Raw genomic sequence first — 21,127 nt, forward strand, 5'->3', positions numbered from 1 at the left:
TTTTGCAGATGGAGAAATTAAAGGCCAAGGTCACACTACAAATCCACCTCCTTCTACTGTATCGTGTCTGACTTCAGAGTCCCCAAAGTCTAACACAAATCAGGATGCCCTATGCAACATTGCTGATTATCCAGCCTTTTGAAAACTCCTAATGATGAGAAACTCACCTCCTCCCAAAATAGCCCATTGCCCTACTGGACAATTCCTAGTACATCTTCCAATCCTGCAACCTCCATCTAGTGTGGTTCCCTAATTCTTATCAAGCAAATAGGTTGGAACTCCTGATCATCTTGGTACCTTTTTCCTGAATTGACCTTCCCTTAATATCAACTGAATCTGGGCAAAACACTCTGACTAGAATTGGAACTATGCCCAAAATGCTATGAAATTGTGTTTTGCCCTTTGAGCTAGAAATACCACTTCTAGATCTTTATCCCAAAGAGCTCATTAAAAAGAGAAAAAGGTTCTCATGAACAAAAATATTTATAGTAACTCTTTTTGTGCTAACAAAGAATTGGAAATTGAGGGAATGCCTATAAATTGGGGAATGGTTGAGCAGGCAGATTTCAGAAAAACTTGAACTCAAATGAACTGATGCTGAGTGAAGTGAGCAGAACCAGTATTAACATATAAGCAGCAACTTTATATGATGATCAACCTTGATAGACTTAGCTCTTCTCAGCAATACAGTGATCAAAGACAATTCTAAAAGACCTTTGATGGAATATGCCAACCACATCCAGAGAAAGAACTAGGGAGCCTGAATGAAGACCAAAACATATTATTTTCACTTTTTTAAAATTTGCTTTTTATTTTTTCTTTCTTGTGGTTTTCCCCTTTTGCTCTGATTCTTCTTTTATAGCATGACTAATTTGAAAATATGTGTAACATGACTGTGATATATAACATATCTGATTACATACTATCTTTGGGAGGGGAGAGGGAAAGGTGAGGGGAAGAAAATTTTAAATAAATGAATGTTGAAACCTATTTTTACATATAATTTGAAAAATAAACATTTTTTTAAAAAATCATCTTGGTTAGAATTGGCAAGCAAGACTTTGACTCTTATCCTGCTTAACTGTTCTCCCTGAGTGATAGCAACTCATTTCCCTGGAGGGTAAACTTCCTGGTGTCCCTAGGATACCTCACTTTTCCTACCAGCCCCAGAATCAGCCAATTAATAATAGTTCAATACTTCAAGACATGGTGATTTCATTCATCAGCATGAGCACAAAGAACCCAGTTCCTCCCAATGAAGTGGACTGTCTTCCAGTTACAACAAAAATTCATCATCGGATAGTCAAGTTGACAATGAGGCCCTTAGTCAAATTTGTCCTTTGATGTAAGATATACAATCCATCAGCCAGCATGACATTGAAACCTTTTGGGTTTGGTAGGATCTGACAGACCTGGTACTTGCCGGCGTCGTCTTCAAGAATATCTCTTTTCTCTGGTTCTTTCTTACTTTTCCTTAGTTCCCTGATAAAATTCCTTTTGAAAACCTGAAACTTTGAATTGGTTGAACTAAGGGGAGCAAAGAGTTTGTATATATAACTAGACCTAGAAATTTGGGGTCATCCAAAAAACTTGAAGGCCAGGGGATGTCCGATGGCCTCAGCTGGGGGAGGGCTGTTTGCTTCTGAGTAAAGAGAATCTGAGGTGGGCTCATCGAGTCATATCGGTGAGTGAGGGTCAGGGGGAAATGTCCCTCAATCAATCAGTCAATAGACCTTTATGAAACACCTACTTAGGTGGGCAACCAGGTGGCAAAATGGATAGAGTGATGGACCTTGAAGACTTATCCTGAATTCAAATTTGACCTTAGACATTCTAATTGTATGACCTTGGGCAAGTCACTTACCCCTGTTTGCCTCGGTTTATAAAAATGAATTGGAGAAGGAAATTTGGAAAAGAAAATCCCAAATGGAGTCATGAAGACTTGCAAATGACTGAAACAACAACAATGGTAAGAGGCACTTTGCTGGAAATATAAAGAGCAAATCTTTCTACCCTTGAGGAGCTCATGATCTAAAGGAGGAGACATTTAAATAACTACACACAGACAAGTTATATACACAACAAATAGGAAATAATCAGCAAAGGGAGAGCACTAGAATTAGGAGGGTTTGGGAAAGCTTTCCTATAGAAGATGGGACTTGAAGCCAGGGAAACCAGGAGGCAGGGATGGGGAGGAAAATATTCCTAGGAATGGGGGATGGTCCCTAAAACTGCCTAGAGATGGAACATCTTATTCAAGGAAAAACCAAGAGGCCAGTGACACTGGATAGTATAAGGTATGGAAAGAATGGAAGATATGGATGGGGGTAGTTTATGAGGTGTTTGAAAAACAGATGATTTTGGTTTTGCTCCTGCATGAAATAGGGAGCCATTGGATACTGCTGAGTAGAGGGGTAGCATTATTAGACCTGTGTTTTAGGAAAGTCACTGGAGACTGACTAGAGAGGATTGGAAGGGGAGAGATTTGAAGAAGGCAGATCTATCAGCAAACTACTGCAATAATCCAGGCAAGAGATGATGAAGGCCTGCAATGGAGAGATGGCAGTGTCAGAGGAAAGAAGGGATGTGTTTGAGAGCTGTTGAAAAGGTTAACTCAACAGATTTTTGGCAACAGATTGAATATGGGTGGATGAGAGAGAGTAAAGAGTCCATGATGATCCTTAGTTTCAAAGTTGGAGACCTGGGAGAATAGTGTTACCCTCCATAGTAATAGGAAGGATTGTCCTAGGAGCTTGGACAAATTACTGAATTTTTGTTCAGATGTAGAATGAGGATTAAAATAGTATCTACCTCCCAAGTTGGTGAGAATCAAATAAGAAAACACTTGGAAAGTGTTTTTATTTACTGACTTAGTTTTATTTAGTTTTTATTTAGCACAGTGCCTAGCAAGCACTTTATGAATTTAGTTATTATATCAACATCAACACCAACATCAACACCATCATCATCATCATCATCATCCTCCTATCCCTAGAGTAATAGCTTGCCTAATCTGGTAATAAAGGACAAAGGAGATGTGAAGAAACTAGCTGGAAAGAATTGCGAAGTATAAAGCAAGGGCCCAGCCATTGAGGAATGAGTGAATAAATAATGGTATAGAAATGAAATGGAATATGATTGTACCATTGGAAATTATATATATATATATATGTGTGTGTGTGTGTGTGTGTGTGTGTGTGTGTGTGTGTATGTATATATTAAAATACACATAGACAGATAATAGTGGTTTCAGAGAAACCTGGAAAGGGAAAGGTAGGAGCTGAGGCTGAGTGAAGTCAGCAGAACCAAGAGAATAATTCCCACAGTGACTGCCACAAAGGAAAGGAAGTCAGGAGGGAGGAAGAGAAGAGCCAGAGGGGGGTTTGTGACTTGCCTTGCATGAGAGAGCCCACCAGACTACAAGAGTGTGTTTGGGAGCAGAGAGCCATTCGACAGAATGTCTGCAGTGTGTGGGGGGTGGGGTGCGGGCTAGTTTGTGGGCATAGAATCTTAGGAATGGCAGCATAATAGAGGTGGAATAGCCCTTGACAACTGCCCTCCCCAGCCCTTTGGCTTCCTTCCGGTGATTACTCTAAACTTAGATGTGGGTGTCTGTGTTTGGGTGAAGGATGGACTCCCCTAACAGTTTTGGGTTGACAAGGACCAGAGAGGCTACCTAGTGTAGTGTATTCAATTGCTTTGTGATCCCTTGGACCATCCCTTGGATCAATAATGTCCATGGGGGTTTTCTTGGAAAAGGTACTGGAGTGGTTTGCCATTTCCTTCTCTGGTGGTTTAAATCAAACTGAGAAAGACTTGCCTAGAGTCTAGTAAATGTCTCAAGACTGAATCTGAACTCAGATCTTCTTGACTCCAGGTCTGGCACTCTACCCACAGTACCACCTAGAGGCCTCCTAACTCTTACCTGGATATAAATCTCCTTTATGATGTCCCAGTCTTTGTCTGAAGACCTCCAGGGAGGTGAAGCTCACTATCTCTTGAAGCTAACCACTCTGGCTTTGTATTGCATCAGTGGTCAGGATGTTTTCCTGGTGTGATGAAAGCAGATGAGGTTAGAAGGTAAGAATTCAGACTGAGATGGCATGACTAGCCCATCCTCCCTATCTGGACTGGGGCTCAGGAGTAAGAGCTGGTGAGGTGGGGCCTCAGAGCATGACAACATAATGTCTCCTCCTCCTCCTCCTCCTCCTCTCATTTCCTGGAGCTATGGACAAAAGGGTGTTCTGGGGGGAACCCTGGAGGGTTTGGAGGCAGAGGGTGATAATAGTTATGGAAGCAGTGAGAGTTGATTGAAAGCAGCCTGTGGGGTGGGGTGGGGTGGGGACACGGGCGGGGTGAGAAAGGTGGGGTACATGAGGGCAGCAGGTCTCTACCCACACTGGGTGCACTCGATTCTGTCCTTTCCTCTTTTGCTTTTTCTGTAGTCCCCTTCTTGCCCCTTTAGAGGTTTCCTCAGGACAGGTTCAAGTCATTGAAGTATTTCCATCACCAGATGATCCTCGCATATTGGGAAATTCGGGGCGTGAGTCCAGTGTGGATGGGGGAGGCGGGGGCTCATGACTTTTTTATAGTTAACATTTCAGTGACCCAACCTCCACCCCATGGATCATGTAATTTAGAAAGGGACTTATGAGGTCGTGGCAAAGGGCAAAGACCTCTGTTAAAAACTCATAGACACTAGGAAGAGGTTGGAACTAAGAGAAAGACCCTGGAGAAAGCTTATCTTCATTTACCGCCTCTGTCCCCTTTCCTTTTTAATAGGAGCATTCTGTAAAGCCTGTTCTACTCACTTCTCAGTTTGTATCTACTGGGCTTTTGTTGATGTTTTTACCTCTAACAAAAAACAAGGTTATTCTACACCCCATTTCTCTAGGCCCCTGTGCTTACTTTCCTATATGACCATCAATGAGCCAGAAAAAATGATGTAGGGCGATGTAGTAATGGATGAAGGAGTGTTTATAGGAAAGAGAGAATGAGTCCTCATTTCTTGTCCCTCCTGTGCCAGGAACATATTTGACTTCATATTCAAATGCAAAATCATTAACCCAAAGGAGAGTTCTAATGCCAATGGTTGACATTTAAATTTAGATAATATATATGTGAGGATAGTTAGGGGATGTATACATAGAAAGGGGCCTTCCATTGCCCCTCAAACCAAGTCACATATTGGTGGTCCCAAAATCTTCATTTCTGACATGGCCAGTTCTTTCTCTATGGGTGTGAGAAGGCTCAGATAGGATTTAGTGTAGAGGGTAGAGGGAGGGGGCAGAGTTTCAGTGCTATTTTTGCTATTTTCCTGTGATAAGCCAATAAGGGCTGTTGGAGGCTCAGTTGAGGTCCTGAGCCCCCTAGGAGATGATGGTACCTTCCTCTTCCTCTTTCCCAGCTTGCTCATCCAATCCGTTTGTTGCTGGAATATACAGGGACCCCCTATAAGGAGCTACTCTATAGCTATGAGAAACGTGAGTGTAGAGGCCCAAGCATGTCTATATGTGTGGGTTGCAGGTTGCACTGTCTACACTATTGGCAGGGGAGGTGGGGGAGGCTATTGGAACTGTTGAGGGTGGAACCATGACCCAGTAGAGTGACTTTTTCCATTTTCTTCTTCTCTCAACAGCTTCTGAAAATGGTAAAAATGAGTGGGTTAAAGACAGATACACTATTGGCCTTGACTTTCCCAATGTACGTTATTTCATGGATTGAGGGGTTATTATGTTTGTGTGTCTGTGAATGCATGCTGTAGGAACCTGGGGGGGGGGCTATTATTATCTACCTCTGGATGCTTGGTGTCTTTGCTGGCATACTGAAGTTCCTCATCCGGTCTTCTTGGTTCTTTCCTTTACATTGGGCACCGTGATCCAAACCTCTTGCACACACTGACAAGTCACATAAAAAGCACAGTGGAAAGTCCCGGGGTGTAGACCTCATGTACCAGTATCCGCCAGTTCTATCTCCTTCCATTGTTGGAATCATTCTCTCCCTTTCTTACCTTCCTTCTCTCTGGGGGCCTCATCTCCTCCAAAGAGACTTTCCTACTAAAACCCTGACATCTATCTCTCTCCTCTACCTCACTTGGTGACACCCAACCAAGGACCCAAGCATTTAAATCAATTCTAAGGGTAAAAAGTAGTGATTTATCCTTCATTTGCTGCTCTTGATTTATCTCAGTGATTGTGTGTGTGTGTGTGCAAGTGTGGGTGGGAGAGAGAGGGGGAGAGAGAGAGAGAGAGAATGAGAATGTGTGGGTACATTCTAGTGTGCTAATTCCATATTGTGTAGAATATGATCTCCTAGAGGACCAGAAGTGCTGAGTGGTACTCAAGCCGGGGTCCAAAAAATCTCTTAGTTCTTGTGTACCTAGAAGGAAGACACACGGGGCTGGCTCCGGGATATGAGCAGAGAAGACACACAGTGATTTTCCTGTTGACCTTCCAGCTCCCTTACTTGATTGATGGGAACATCAAGATCACTCAGAGCAATGCTATCTTACGCTACATTGGACGCAAGCATAAGATGTGTGAGTGTGTGTGGTGGGGAGATGGGTCAAAGAGTGATCCCAAACCACCTGGGGGCAGGAAGGGGGAGGCAGGGGGAGGCAGGACAGGGTTGGATGAGCCTGTGTCATGCCTTGGCACAGGTGGGGATACTGAGGAAGAGAGAGTGCGGGTGGATATTTTGGAGAGTCAAGCCATGGATTTTCGAATGCAGCTGGTGCGGGTCTGCCACAACCCAAATTTTGTGAGTAGGATGCTGCCTTCCTGGGGAGGCAAGCAGTGGTGAGTGCTCTAGAAGGGAGGCGGCGAGGGAAGGAGTCTGAGAGAGAGAAATCCTCAGAAATCCTCGCCTTACTTCAACCAATCATCTCAGTGTAAGGGTGTGTGTGTGTGTGTGTGTGTGTGTGTGTGTGTGTGTGTGTGTGTGTGTGTGTGTGTGTGTGATGGGGAGGGAGAGATGCTCAGATAGGTGAACAACCTACACTTCTCATTAAAGTCATATGTGTAAGTATATATTCTCACACTGCCAGGATATGACTATCACTCTCTAGAAACATTGCCCTCTCTACCTTTTCCCTTTCTCCCAGCCCAGAATTAAGGGGCGCCTTCCTGTCCTCCCAGGGAACATTTACCTCTGGATTCCCAATTAATCAATGGACAAATATTTACCACAGGATAATAGGAAAAAACACTGGATTCAGCCTTAGAGTCACAGGTTGTGTTTCTGAAACTTAATGGTCACACGTAGTAGTTGTGTGATCTTAGAAAATCACAATCCCTTTGAATCCCAGTCTTCTTATTTGTAAAATCCTACCTGCACTGCTCCCCTCCCAGGGTTTTTATGCTTTGTAAACTGTAGAGCACCAGATAAATATGAGTTATTATTAATTATTTCCCTTTAAGGAGACTATAACCATGCTTATAATACATGCAAGAACCAACAATTGTGGACAAATGCAAGATAAAGAATTAAATGCTATGGTATAATTAACTGTATTTTTACAGGGTTTTAGAATAGGGACCCAATTGGAGTTCCATGAATAGATTTTAGGGAGCTATGACCTTGTATGGGAAAAAATATTGCACCTTTATTTTCACTGAGTTCTAACTGAAAGTCAGCATTTTCTTTAGTTTCTTAAAAACATTTTGAGAAAGGGTTCTTGGCTTCTTCAGATTGCCAACCATATCTATGATGACAAAAAAGTGAAATGTTTCTCTTTAAGAGGCAGCAGGTGAGGTTGGGAAGATGGAATGGGGAGTGGGGTGGGGTTTAGATCCTACAGATATCACTTAATAACTGGGTAAAAATAGTGGAGTCTCTTACATTCTCTGAGTATTTAGTTACAATATTGATATTCTAATGTAGACTGATGGGGATGTGAGGATTTTCCAAGCCAATGAAAGTTCAGGTCCTTGTTAAATCAATAAATGACCTGTTTTATTCTTTGATCCAGGCCAGCAGTTCTCAAAAGTAGTCCAAGTCTCTGAAACCTTTCAGGGATCCTCAAGGTCCAAAATAATTTCATAACAAAACTAAAATATTTTCATTTCTAATGGGATAAATATTGAAAAATACAATACATATGACCAAAAGGCAGCTAGGTGGAACAATAGATAGAGAACCAACACTGGAGTCAGGAACCAACACTGATTTCAAATGTGACCACAGATCTTTCTAGCTGTGAGACCTTGGGTAAGTCACTTAATCCTCTCCAGAGAAAAAAAAGAAAGAAAAGAGTATAAACAGATCCTGGGACTGCTGACCTTACTATTAGTACTTGTAGAGAGTCTAGAGAGAAGATGAATGTGGGCTATAGTCAGTAGGGTAGCTTTCAATAAAGGAAGTAGGTGAACCTTAAAGGGGAAAAGAATTGGGATAAAAGATAGGAAGGAAAGACAATCCAGGAGTAGAAAATCATAGAAAATGTACAGAGTAGGAAATGAGCCTGGTGAGATTTTTTTGCCAGCACAGGAAGAGAATCATTTAGCTATTAGCAGAGGAAGAATGTCATAGAGCAGTGGCTATAAGACTCAATAGGGAAGGCAAAGTCAGAGAGAAAAATTTAGACTGGATGCAGTGAGAGGCAAGAGGGAACTACTGGGGGGGACATGATGAAATCCATTTTTTAATATATTTGTCAAGTTTATTTTTTAAATAGGTCATTTGTATTTTTTAAAATTTGAATTTTACAATTTTTCCCCTAAATCCTGCTTCCCTCCCCTACCCCCCCCCCACAGAAGGCAGTCTGTTAGCCTTTACATTGGTATGCATTGCTCTAAGTTGAATGTAATGAGAAATGAAATCCATCTTTTAAGAAGATTAGTAGGGCTGAGATTTGATGGGTTGATAAGAGGGCAGAAAAAGTAGAGGATCAGCGACTTATTTAGGAAGCCAAATGTGATGAGGACCTCAAATATAGTAGTGAAGGTCAGAAAGGGAGAGGTAGCTCTGAGGAATTTTTTAGGGGAATAATGAATACAATCGGGACTGATGATTTGAGCAGTAAAAGAGCAGAATAGGAAATGAATCAATCAAGTATTAAGTGCTTCCTAGCCAAACATCTGGGACTAAGAGACAAAAATAAAATAGTCTCTGCCCTCAAGGAGCTTCTATTCTATGAGAGATGGGGTAAGAAATGTGTGCTTATGTAAGTACCTGTGAAATATGTATCCAATAAATACAAGATAATTATATTAATTTGGGAGGGAAGGGACCAAGGGAAGGTTCTGTGTAGGAGGATACAGAAAGCGAGGGCTTCAAAGGCAGAAGTGAGAACGGAGACAGCCTGTGTAAAAGCAAGGAGAGAGGAGATGGAATGCTGTAGATAAGAACAAGCTGATCAGAATTGCAGGTGTATGTTGGGGCCAATTCTAACCAGCTTGCAGAGCTTGTTAAATTTTCAGTGTATTTATACATCAGAAACCAGCAATTGCTACAAAAAAAGGCCTTTGATTGTTCAGATTTAAAATGTTAATGTTGTAGATTAAGTTCAAATGAAAGCTATTCCTTTTTTTTTCTTTTCTGGAGAGTTCACTTGTTAGATGTTTACTAGGATATCTCTGCCCTATGACTTTGTGAAGGAAATAAGCCCTTTTATATGTTAAAAACTCATCTAACCAGCATAAAACAAAAAGCTTTAGATACCTGAGAGCGTGATTGAATGGGAGGCCTTTCAGGTCTAGAATCATGATTGCTTAAAATAAATCCCCAGAAAATTCAAAAATATATTCATGGAGTATAGAATTAAAACATTCTTTTTTCTCAGTCTGGGTTTTCTGGATGATAAGCTTGGAACGGTAGATCAGAGCTAAGTTAAAGAGAGGAGCGTATAATTAGTGACACAATCAAATCCAGGCTTTCAGAATATCAATTGGTGTGGATAATGGATTGGAGAGGAGAGAGACTTGACATAGGGATACCAATTAGGAGGCAACAGTTCATCTGAGAGGGGATGAGGCCCACCTTAAGTAGGGTGGTGACTGTGTGAGTGGAGAGAAGAGGACAGATGCAAAAGATGTGATGGAAATGGAGTTGGCAAGTCTTTGCAACTTGGATCCATGGGATCAAGGAGAATGAATTGAGGATGACTTCAAGATTGTGAATCTGGGAGATGGAGGAATGGAACAGAATCAGGGAAATGAGAAGTTGGTATAAGTTAAAGAATTAAAGATAATTTAATACTGACACAGCATATAATGAGTTTGCACAAACTTGCACAATCCTTCATGACTAGGTTGTGCAAGTTTCAGGAAGTAGTTTAAGTAGACTATCAGCTTTGGGTAATGATGGTTAAGGGACCTAGTTTGGAAATGGTAGAGAGGATAAGTTTGGTTTTAGACATTGAATTAGCAGTGATGATGGACCCTGGAAGTGACAATGACAAGTCAACTGTTGGAGATAAGAAACCAATGAGAGGACAAGATTTGGGGATCATTATCCCAGAAGTAAGTGATGGTGGTCATTGTGAAAGTGAAGGCCTTCTCAGGGAGTAAGGGAGGGGGAGAAGAATAGGAGAAAAAGGACCTTGGAAAAGCTCAAGACCCACAAGGTCTCAAATTCATATTCACTTTTCCTCCTCAATCTGTTTCTATATCTAATTTCTCACCCTTTAATCCAATCTCAAAGGAAAAGGTATGTATAGCTTTTGTTTTTTTAAAGTCAATACCTCTGTCACTGTCCTAGATTCTATCCTGTCCTGATTCCTGAGGGACTTTGTTCACTCCTGCACCACCATCTTCAATCTGTCTCTCTGTTTCTCTCTGCCTCTGTCTTTTCTCCTTCCTTGCCTAGAGACATGCACAGTTATTCCTTGTTTTGGAAAAATTCCCCAGTTGATCCCACTGTTCCATGATATGGTGGTAAGAGTGCTGGCCCTGGGTTCCATTTTCACCTCTCATACCTAGTACCTTTGTGACGGTGGACAAGTCCATCTCACCTGCCTGGTCCATGCCTGGGGATTGCCTAAGATGGCCTCTAACATGTCTTTTAGAGCTAGGATCCTTTAGTTGTCATCTTATTTTTTTTATTTCTGTTACATCAAACAAGCAAGAGATTTATATCCTGTCTCCATGTCTTCACGCCATCTCCATCCCCTTCCTAATGCTTTGAATTCTACCAATCCACGGAGTCTGAACTCCTGAAGTTCACCACTGACTATCTAACTGCCAAACCCAATGGCCCTTTGTTCTTCTTTATTTTTTTTTCCCCTTTTAGTATCATTGGATGCTGTTGAGGACTTTTCCACCTCCTATTTTCCTCTCCTTTGATTCTCCTCCCTTGTTTTTCTGGGATGTTGCATTCTCCTGAATCTCCCCTTAACTCTAACTATTCTTACTGCTTTCACTGGTTGGTCTTCTCTTCTTCCTTCCAGCCTTTCACTCTTTCTCCACAGGAAAATATGAGACTCATCTATCTACAGCAACTACCTAAATCTCTACATCTCTTCTCCTGTTTCCTGGGTACAAGAAAGTGGTTTGCTGGAAAGAAGGTTTGTGGTAAACTATTTTTTGGGGGGGAGGGGAAGTGTGGGAAATAAGGGAGGTGTGGGCAAGCATCTACTCTTTGAAAAGTGCTGTTGTAAAACCTGAAAGAAACACATTTTAAAAACAGTCTCTGACCTCAAAAAATTAGGAATATTCTACTCTATACAGATCAATCAATTAGTTGTTTGTTAAGCTTCTGCTCTGTGTAAGGAAAGAAGCAGGCCATGCAGAGGGAGGGGAAGGGGATACAAAACAGAAATCAATAGTTCCTACCCTTGCTGGATAAGCATATCCCAAGGTAAGGAGGGATGGATGAGAAAGGACAGAAAGAGAGATACAGATAATAGAGTACTGGGGAATTTGAGGAAAGAGAACATTTTGAACTGGAGAGTTCAGGAAAGGTTCTATGGAAGAAGTGAGTTCAGCTTCAAAAGAAGAAAAAGATTCTGATTGGCAGAGATGAGAAGGATATGCAAGAGGGAAGGGTGGAGTACAGTTTGGCTAAAATGTTGGGCATTTGAAGATGAGTAAAGGAAACAACTAAGAATGATTTAAGGAATGCCTCCTGTATTGAATTAGTTCTGTTTTGTGTGAAGAATGGATGGGAGATATGATGGGTAGGTAAGATTGGAAATGAGAGTGGAAATATAAGGTCTCCTCCCTCAAGGAGTTTACAATCTAGTGGAATGAAACAAAAAAGATAAAGAATAATAAAAGGCAGAATATCATCAAGTACAAAATAGATTAAAAGGAAAAGACTGCAGGTCAGTAAGTACAGCTAAACTCACCTTTGCCAAGGACTAGCTAAGTGACCCTGTGTAAGTCACTCAACCTCCTGGTGCTCTAGGCAACACTCCAAGATAGCCCATTGCAGAGTGAGTGGTGGTAGAGTTCCTGTACCCAAAATAACAGCATTTATATAGACTTGCTAAGAACTTGCCAATTTGATCTCATTTTACTCTCACAACAATCTTGAGAAGTAGGCATTATCATCATCAACATTTAACTAAGTGACTTACTTCTACAGGATCACATCACTAGTGTCTGAGGCATCTGAGATCTTCCTGACTCCAGGTCCAACACTCAACACACTCAACCACCTAGCTGCCTTACTGAAATCCTATGTATAATCTTGGTCCCTATTCCTTGGAGGGGAAGGAGGTATAAGGGGAGAACATTCCATAGGATGTCATATACACAGTATTAATACATAATAGCCTTCTCATGGTTCAGGATCAATAATGATAGCAACAATAGCAGCAAACATGTATACACCACTCTATGGTTTGCAAAGCTCTTGACAAATATTGTTTCACTTGATTCATTCCATGCATCTGATGGGTGAGTACTCGTATTATTCCCATTTTACAGATAAGGTAACTGAGGCTTAGTGAGATCAGGGTGAAGCATTGGAACTCGGGGTTTCCTGATTCCCAAGTCCAATTGTCTGGTCCCTGGGCCACCTAGCTAGCTGCCTAAGAGGCTGTTCTCTAAATTGTATTGGGCTGAAGGAAAGGATGTAGAAGCAAGAGAGAAGGGGAGGTTGGAAGGTTAGTAGCCACAGTATTACCTAGGGAAGGCCCCTGGCTCCCCTTTCACCCCTTCCTTTGCTACCCTCAGATGACTTTTGTGGATTTCTCCATGTATGACATCCTTGACCTGAACCTCAAGTTTCTACCCACATGCCTGGACCTTTTCCCAAACCTGCAGGAATTCCTCACTCGGTTTGAGGTAATAAATATCTATATAACCCCTGAGGGAAGCTTCCCTTAGGAAGGGGATGGGGGCAGTTGGGGGAGGAGGGTGGACTAGAAAGCAGAATTGTAGCTAAGAATTCTTGTGCTAGGTGGGAGGAATTCATTTGGGGAAGGTGATCATGATAAGCTAATTAGTTGTTTCATCTTGCCCATCCCTCAGGAAGTCTGCCCCTGCAAGAGTTGGGGTTAAGAAGGAAGGCCCAAGACAAGGGGAGAAGGGTATCCATAGGGATGGGATGCTCATGGTGATAGCGTAGTGTCTGTTGGTGACCAGCGGAGGATTGGGAAATAAAGCTTGATCATAGTAATTGCTGTTGGAAGGAAGCTTGGTTCCTTTAGGGAAGAAATGAGTACTTCTGGAGAGGAAATGTGCTCTATCCTCTCCCACTAGAAGTTGGCATTCCAGGACAAAGTCCTAATTGTCTCACCCTAGTTACAGCTCTAGATGGATTTGAAAAATATGGGGGTAGAATGTCAAGATAGACTTGCCAACTGATTGGATGTCAGAAGGAAAAGGGGACTGGTCAGAGATGAGCCAAAGATTGGATTGGAAGATATATGAATGAATGAATGAATAAATGAATGCAAAAGCAAGCACTATACAAAGTATTGGAGATATCAGTGTTAAAAGCAAGATATCTTTGTCCTCAAGGAGCTTACATTCAAACTGGGAGTCTCTCCCCCTCCTCTTCTCTCTTTCTTTTTCTTTCTTTCCTCCCTCCTGCCCTCCCCTCCTCTTCTCCTTCTCCCTTCCCCTTCTCTCTTTTCCTCTGGGTTTCCAGAGACCATGGCCCCCACCTGGGGACTTGATCCACTGAACCTACAGCTCTTGCCCTAGGGATGAGCTGTGCTGTTTGACAGGTAACAGTCCACCCCACTTCATCTGCTCCAGCTGTCTGACCTCAGTTCACGCTTCATATCCTTTCCAGCCAACCAGGAGACTGAGGCTTACCCGGGAACCTTGCCATCTGTTCTGTAGCGGCCCTCCTTCCCTCCCACCTCTGGGAACAGTAATCAATCAATACTCTCATTGCTAATTGAATGGCTGTGATATATGATTATGGATTTGGAGCTGGAAGGGACCTTGGAGGCCATTGAGTCCAAAACTCATTTTACAGATGAGAAAGCTGAGATTCAAAGAGGTTAGAGTGATTATAGTCCAGGATTACATAACGAGCGGGTATGGGAGATGAAATTCAAACCCAGGTGTCTTGTTGCCAAGTTTAACATTTGATAGAGTCAGGAAGACAGGAGTTCTGATCCAGCCACAGAAACTTACTAGTTATGACCCTGGGCAAGTCATTTAGCCTCTGTTTGCCTGAATTCCCTAAACTATAAGATGGAAATGATAACACTTACCTCCTACAGTGGCTGGGAAGATCAAATGAAATCTGGAAACCCAGAAGAAAAGAAAGAAGAGAAAAGAGAGAAGGAAGGGTGAAGAGGGAATAGGAGGGGAGGGAAGGAGAGAGCCATATTATATAAAAGGCTCTATTTTAAATACTTATTTTATTCTCTTTCCTATATCTCTCTAGTACCCTCTGTCACCCTCTCTTTAATTTTTCAGATCTAAACTCAGAGTAAAAAGTGGAAGGAATTTGTTCTAATTCTTCTTTCACAATATGACTAATATGGAAATATGTTAAACACAATTATACATTTACAATCTATATCAGATTATTTGATTGCTGCCATGGGGAGGGTGGAGGGAAGGTAGGTGATGGAAAAAATGTGGAACTCCAAAACTTACAAAAGGATGAATGTTGAAAACTATCTTTGCATGTCATTGGAAAAAATGAAAAAAAAATCAGAAAAAAGTGGAAGAAAAAGGATTTCATACATAGTAGTATGTCCTTAAATGCTTTTTCTTTCTTTTTTTTTTAAAGTTTTTTTTTTTTTTTTGCAAGGCAATAGGGTTAAGTGGCTTGCCCAAGGCCACACAGCTAGGTAATTATTAAGTGTCTGAGGCTGCATTTGAACTCAGGTACTCCTGACTCCAGGGCCATGCTCTATCCACTGCACCACCTAGCCGCCCACCCCCCAAATGCTTTTTCATTCATTCTTTTATACAACAGGCATCTTACTGAAGATAGATATATGATGAAGCAATCCCTGATCTTGAGTTTACATTCTGGGGAAGAGGAGAGGAGGAAACTACATAAAAATAGAAAATTAAACATAAAATATATACCAAAAGTAATTTTCTGGCATGAGGACAACAGCAACCAGAGGAGTCAGGCTAGATTTCCTATTAAGATACCACCCTTGAGCCAAGCTTTGAAGGAAGCTAGAGACCCCAAGAAGCAGGAGGGCATTCCACTTGTTCCAGGAGGCAGTGAGGGCAATACCGTGGAGATGGGAGATGGGATGTTGTGCAAGGAAGAACAAGGCAGCCAGCTGGGCTGGAATGTGGAGTTCAAAAGGGATAGGAATGGTTGATAAGCATGGGAAGGAAGACTGGAGCCAGGCAGGAGAAGGCTGTAAAGGTCAAAGAGAGGAATGTGTATTTTATCTTAGCAGTGAAGCATGAAGGAGCTGCCGAAGCTTCTTTGAGTGACATGGTCAGGACTGTGGTTTGGGGATAGCAATTTGGCAGCGGAGAGGATGGAAAAAGGAAGGGGAGAGCAGAAACAGCAGGACTTAGGAAGCTGTTACTCTAGTCCAGATGAGAAGAAATGTGGGTCACCCTGAATCCCATCGTCTGCAGACACCCAACCTCATTTATCCCTAGTAGAAGCAGTAATGGTTGGTACTGTAAGTAGTAGTAGAAGTAGTGGTAATAGAGCCCTAGGGATAGCTAGGTGATGGTGGTGGTGGTGGGGGCTGAAACCAGGAAGACTCCTCTTCCTGAGTTCAAATCCAGCCTCAGACATTTACTAGCCAGGTAACCCTGGGCAAATCAATCAGCCCTTAGCTTCTTCATCGGTAAAATGAGTTGAAGAAGGAAACAGCAAACCACTCCTGTACCTTTGTCAAGAAAACCTCAAATGAGGTCATGAAAAAAAATGACTGAACAATGTGTGTTTTCTTGACTGACTGGTCTCCTCTCTGACCTTCACCTAAGGATCTCCAGGAATGGGCTCACTAACTCCTAGGGTTTTCCATTCTGCTTTTGGGTAACACCGATTATAAGGAATTTAAAGGAAAAAAGAACTGAAAAAAAAGAATTGGAATTTTCTCCAAACTCGAGTGAAACTAGGATGGCTGTAGTGTGAGTGCCGGAAATATTGAGGAGGCAGAGGGTTTGGCAATTGTTGGATATATGTGGGGGTTATAGAGGAGACAGTCAAAGGTAATTCTGAGGTTTGGAGTGAATGAAAGCCTCCTGAGGGCAGGGACTGGTTCACTCTTGTCAGAAGATGTGAATTCAAATAAAACTTCAGACATTTAGTTCCTTGGACCCTGGGGAAGTTCCTGAGTTTCTGTTTGCCTCAATTTCCTTAACTTAAAATGGGGATAATAATAATAATAATAATAATAATAATAATAATAATAATAATAATAATTCCTACCTCCCAGGTTTATTGTGAGGATCATATTAGATGATTATTGTAAAGCCCTTAACATAGTGAGTTATAGTATTGTTATCACTACTCCTCCTACTACCACTACCACCACAACTACTTCTACCACTTCTACTGCAACTATCATTACTTCTACTGCCATCATTATGGCTTCTACCACTCTATTACCACTACTTCTACTCCAGCCACTACTTCTACTGCCACCACTACTACTTCTATCACTACTTCTACTACCATTACTTCTACTATTATCTTCACTATTTCTACCACTACTCTATTCCCACGACTTCGACTTCTACTACTACTCACACTACCACCATTACTGCTTCTACTTCTAATTCTACTACTACCATTACTAGTTCTACTCCCACTACTTTTGCTATCACCACTACTACTTCTCTTACTTCTTCGCTACCATTACTTCTATTTTTACTGCTACTACTTTTCTCACTACTTCTTCTACCATCATTGCTACTTCCACCACTGCTTCTATTACCACCACTATTTCTACTACTTCTACTACCACTGCTTCTCCCACTACAATTACTATTATCACTACTTCTACCACCACCACCACCACCACCACCACCACCACCACCACCACCACCACCACCACCACCACCACTACTTTGCTGCTACTATTTCTGCTTCTTTTGCTACTCCTGCTACTACTACATCCTTCCCCAACTAGGATCCCTGTGTACAGTAAATAGCCAATTGAAACTTATTGAATGCCTGATTGAACCTAGGTGACTGGGAGTTTGATGGTATCATCAACTGAAAGAGAAAGTTAGAGAGAGAGGAACAGATTTTGGGGCTGGGGGCAAGAAGAGCAGGATATAAGCTTAATTTTCCACATTTTGAGTTTGCAACAGTAGTATAGCTGATTTGATACCCAAGCAGGCATTAGATAATATGGAACTGGAGCTGGAGATTAGAGATAGATATCTGGGATTGATTTACAGAGAGAGATGATCATCGAAGTCAGAGAGTAGATGAACTTATTAAGTGCAAGGACTGGAGAGGAGAGGAGGTGAGGAGAGGAGAGGAGGGAAGAGGAGAAGATAGGAGGGAAGAGAAGGGGAAAGGAAGGGAGAGAAGAGGAGAGCCAGTGTGATAAATCTAATGAAAGGAAGGATAGAATGTGACATTGAGAGACATGTCAAAAGATGTCAAGTATGTCCAAAGCAGGGACTCTTCTGTCTAGTGCAGTGGTGTAAGATGCCCAAGGGCTCTGTGGCACATTTCCAAACTGGATGTAGGTTGGGTTGGGGCAGGTAGAAGAGGACAAGAAAAAGGAAACCTTCTTGAATCCCTCCAGTCTTGGGTCAGGGCAAAGTTGGAAACTTTGAGCCAAATTGTGAAGCAGGTGAGAGTGAATTGTGTCCTCCCCCCACCTCTGCTCTTCCCTGATCTCCCCCTTAATGTCCTCTTATCCAGAATCTCCTATTGGAAGACACTTAGAGATGGCCATGGCTTCAAAGATCTGGAGCCAGAAGGGACCCCTGAGGCTTTCTATTCTAATTTCCTCATTGTACAGTTAAGGAAATGGATAGAGCATTGGTTCTGCAGTCAAGAAGACATGATGTTCAAATCTGTCCTCAAACATTTACTAGCTGTGTGACTCTGTGTAAGTCACTTAACCCCTGTCTGCCTCAGTTTCTTCATCTGTAAAATGTGGATAGCAGGGTTCTTGTGAGGATAAAATAATATTTGGTGAGTTCTTTGCTATAGTAAAGAAATAAAAGCAATTATTAATAGCTGTAATAATAATTATTAGTAACTAAAACTAGTAATAAATAATTGTGACTATATTAAGTGACTTAGTCCAGATCAATAGTTCTAAATTGTTCATTGATTTCAAGTGTACAAATAGAACCACTTGCCAACTTAAAATATCAATAAACTAATTCATAATCAAATTTATATAGGTTTTAATTATCTCCATTATCTAATTATCTTCCTTGAGACTCAAGGTAACTTTGTGAGGTAACTACAGGTGTTACTCTCCCCATTTTAGAGATGAGAAAACAATCTCAAGAAGTTAAGTGACCATTTGATGTCAAAGATAGGAGTTGAACCCAGGAAACTGTGACTTCAGATTCATTATCCCTTTCTTCCTCTCTAATATTCACATTCACATTTTAGGGACTTGAAGATTTCACTTTTCAGGTGTCTTGTGTTTTAAAGGAATGGAGCCCTAACTTTATCTAAAGGACCTGGATTGCTAATGGTAGCATTTCAGGTGACCACATGGGAGAGTGATTTGGCAGCAGATTTCTCGGTGTCCCTCAGATCACATCAAGAACCTATTGAGTTTGTTCCCGAGTCCTAGTTATTATCAATGGCTAGGGTCAAAACTGGGTTCTTTGATGATGATGACCTCAGCTCCAAACCTAACCATTAGCCAGGTGAGTTCTCATTTGTAAAATGGAAATTGTCACTTGTACTTTCTGCTATGCTGCTTTTAGAAGGGAAGAACTGTATTAGGTTTCAAGTCATTTTGAGATATATTTACTCATATTCATTACATCTAAGAATTAAAAGAGCACATGAATGAAAAAGAATTTATTGGGCTTACTCTCAAAGCACTATAGAGGAAGACAGACAATATGTTTAAGGGAGCAGCCAAGGTCTAAACCTGTGGGTCCTTGCGCCTTTCCCAATGTCTTGCTAAGACAAAGAGTTTTTAAACTGAGGTCGATAGACTCAAGGATAAATTTCAGGAAGTGTAGGAGGAAATTGATTGAAAACAATCTATAAATGGATATTTTTTTCACTAGCCATTAATTTAAATTATAATTTCAAACAATTGTAAATTAAAAGAAAAAAATTCTGTAAAGGGGTCCACAAAAATGGAGGACTTCGCCCTAAAAGGAGATAGCAGACCCTATTCTGACTCAACACGGAACCCTCCAAGCCTCTGGACTCAGGTCTCTTCTTTCCTCTACCCAGGGTCTAAAGAAGATCTCAGCCTACATGAACTCTCCCCGCTATCTCCCCAAACCAGTATTTCTGAAGATGGCCAAGTGGGGCACTCAGTAGGACTCAGAAAGTTCCAGAGCCTGGGAGGAATGACCCTGACTCTTCTGACTCTCAAGAAGTCAGAGGGTTCCTGGACTTTCTCCTGGAATCTCCCCAAATCAGAATTCTCCAGTAAAATGTATTGACTATTGCTCTTTCCTCCTTCCTTTCTATCTTCTTTCCTTAGCATTTTCTCCAGTTTTCTGAGTTCTTTTTTGCTCCTTTCTACTCACCTCTCCCCAGATCCTTCACCCTACTCCTTATCTGTAGGTCCTGCTAGTGTCTCCACCACTGACTGACCTCTAGTATCACCCAGAATTAAGCTGATGGAATTCTTGAATTTAATCTTCTCTTCCCTCAACACTCTCAATAGAGAACCAAGGGGGGGAAGACTTGGTAAGGAGACCTACTGGTCTCCAATAACCCCCTCCTCCCAACCAATCCCCACTTCCTGGACTGGCATCCAAATTCCCTGGGGTGGTAAATCAATTTTCCATTAAAATAAGTTCCTACTCTGTGAATGGCACTGTGCTAAGCTTTGGCTTCCTCAAGGAGCTTATGTTCCAATTGGTGAGATAGCACATATAGCTATAACTGTATTTGTAATAAATATAAAATAAATACAAGGTAATAAAATACAAGGGAGAAGGAGAAGAATCACAAAGGCTTCATGTAGCTAGAAGGTAGGTGTTTGATCTTTTCTCTTGAAAGAAATGTGAGCATTTTTGGACATGGTCAATAGATTTATTTTGCTTGACTATGCATATTTGTCATAAGGGTTTTTCTTTTGTATGTGTGCTGGGGAGAGTTAATTGGAAAGGAAAATTAAAAAAAATAATTTTAAAAAGGCCTAGAAGAAATGAGGCCTTCTTGGACTTAGGAGGTGAGGAGGAAGGGCATGCTAGGTGAGGGGAGATTTCAGAGAGGCAAGGAGGACCGTGTGAGGAACAGAAGCCCAACTTAGCTGGCCAGAGTAAAATATAAGACTAGAAAGATAGGTTGAAGTCAATTTGAGAAGTACTGTGTTTCCCTTATAGGTTGTGCCAGATCAGATGAGCTTTGTCTCTCTTTTAAGTAGTCTGTCTCCTGTTCTGGATCAGTTTGAGAGGAGGGTGTATAGTAAGGTTGAAGCCCTGGGAGTTCTTAATTAAACTTGTGCCTGAATTTATGGATAGATTTCAACTAATAGGAAGCCATAAGTTGTGGATATATTTTGGTTTGCACCAGTGGAGGGAGCCGCTCTACTGGGAAAGCCTACACTTTTGAAACCATAGGTCTTTGGCCCTTGGATCATATTAAGAAAATTCATGCAAAGTATACAGTA

General features: G+C 41.5%; 1 protein-coding gene across 6 annotated transcripts; it reads left to right on the forward strand.

Annotated features, from left to right (window-relative positions):
• The first annotated feature begins 3,026 nt into the window (after positions 1–3,026).
• Positions 3,027–19,955, forward strand: LOC141488356 (glutathione S-transferase Mu 7-like). Of its 6 annotated transcripts, none has more exons than XM_074188358.1 (8): positions 3,027–3,114; positions 3,878–4,080; positions 5,639–5,703; positions 6,457–6,538; positions 6,659–6,759; positions 11,408–11,503; positions 13,119–13,229; positions 19,735–19,955. In XM_074188358.1, the coding sequence occupies exons 2-8, from the start codon at positions 4,068–4,070 to the stop codon at positions 19,822–19,824; spliced, it is 558 nt and encodes a 185-aa protein (XP_074044459.1). In that variant the 5' UTR covers positions 3,027–3,114; positions 3,878–4,067; the 3' UTR covers positions 19,825–19,955. The 6 variants fall into 6 exon arrangements, with proteins under 6 accessions (XP_074044459.1, XP_074044460.1, XP_074044458.1 ...); XM_074188359.1 differs by lacking the exon at positions 3,027–3,114 and adding an exon at positions 3,510–3,583; XM_074188357.1 differs by lacking the exon at positions 3,027–3,114 and adding an exon at positions 3,553–3,759.
• Positions 19,956–21,127: the final 1,172 nt, after the last annotated feature.

This window comes from Macrotis lagotis, chromosome 5, assembly GCF_037893015.1.
Source record: "Macrotis lagotis isolate mMagLag1 chromosome 5, bilby.v1.9.chrom.fasta, whole genome shotgun sequence".
NCBI classification, from domain to species: domain Eukaryota; kingdom Metazoa; phylum Chordata; class Mammalia; order Peramelemorphia; family Peramelidae; genus Macrotis; species Macrotis lagotis.

Excerpts from the sequence above, each read along its gene's own strand:
- LOC141488356 (XM_074188356.1), top strand. The coding sequence starts at position 4,514 with ATGATCCTCGCATATTGGGAAATTCGGGGC. Across the intron at positions 6,760-11,407 it reads TCTGCCACAACCCAAATTTT|GAAAATATGAGACTCATCTA; the intron begins GTGAGTAGGATG and ends CTTTCTCCACAG. Across the intron at positions 13,230-19,734 it reads AATTCCTCACTCGGTTTGAG|GGTCTAAAGAAGATCTCAGC; the intron begins GTAATAAATATC and ends TCCTCTACCCAG.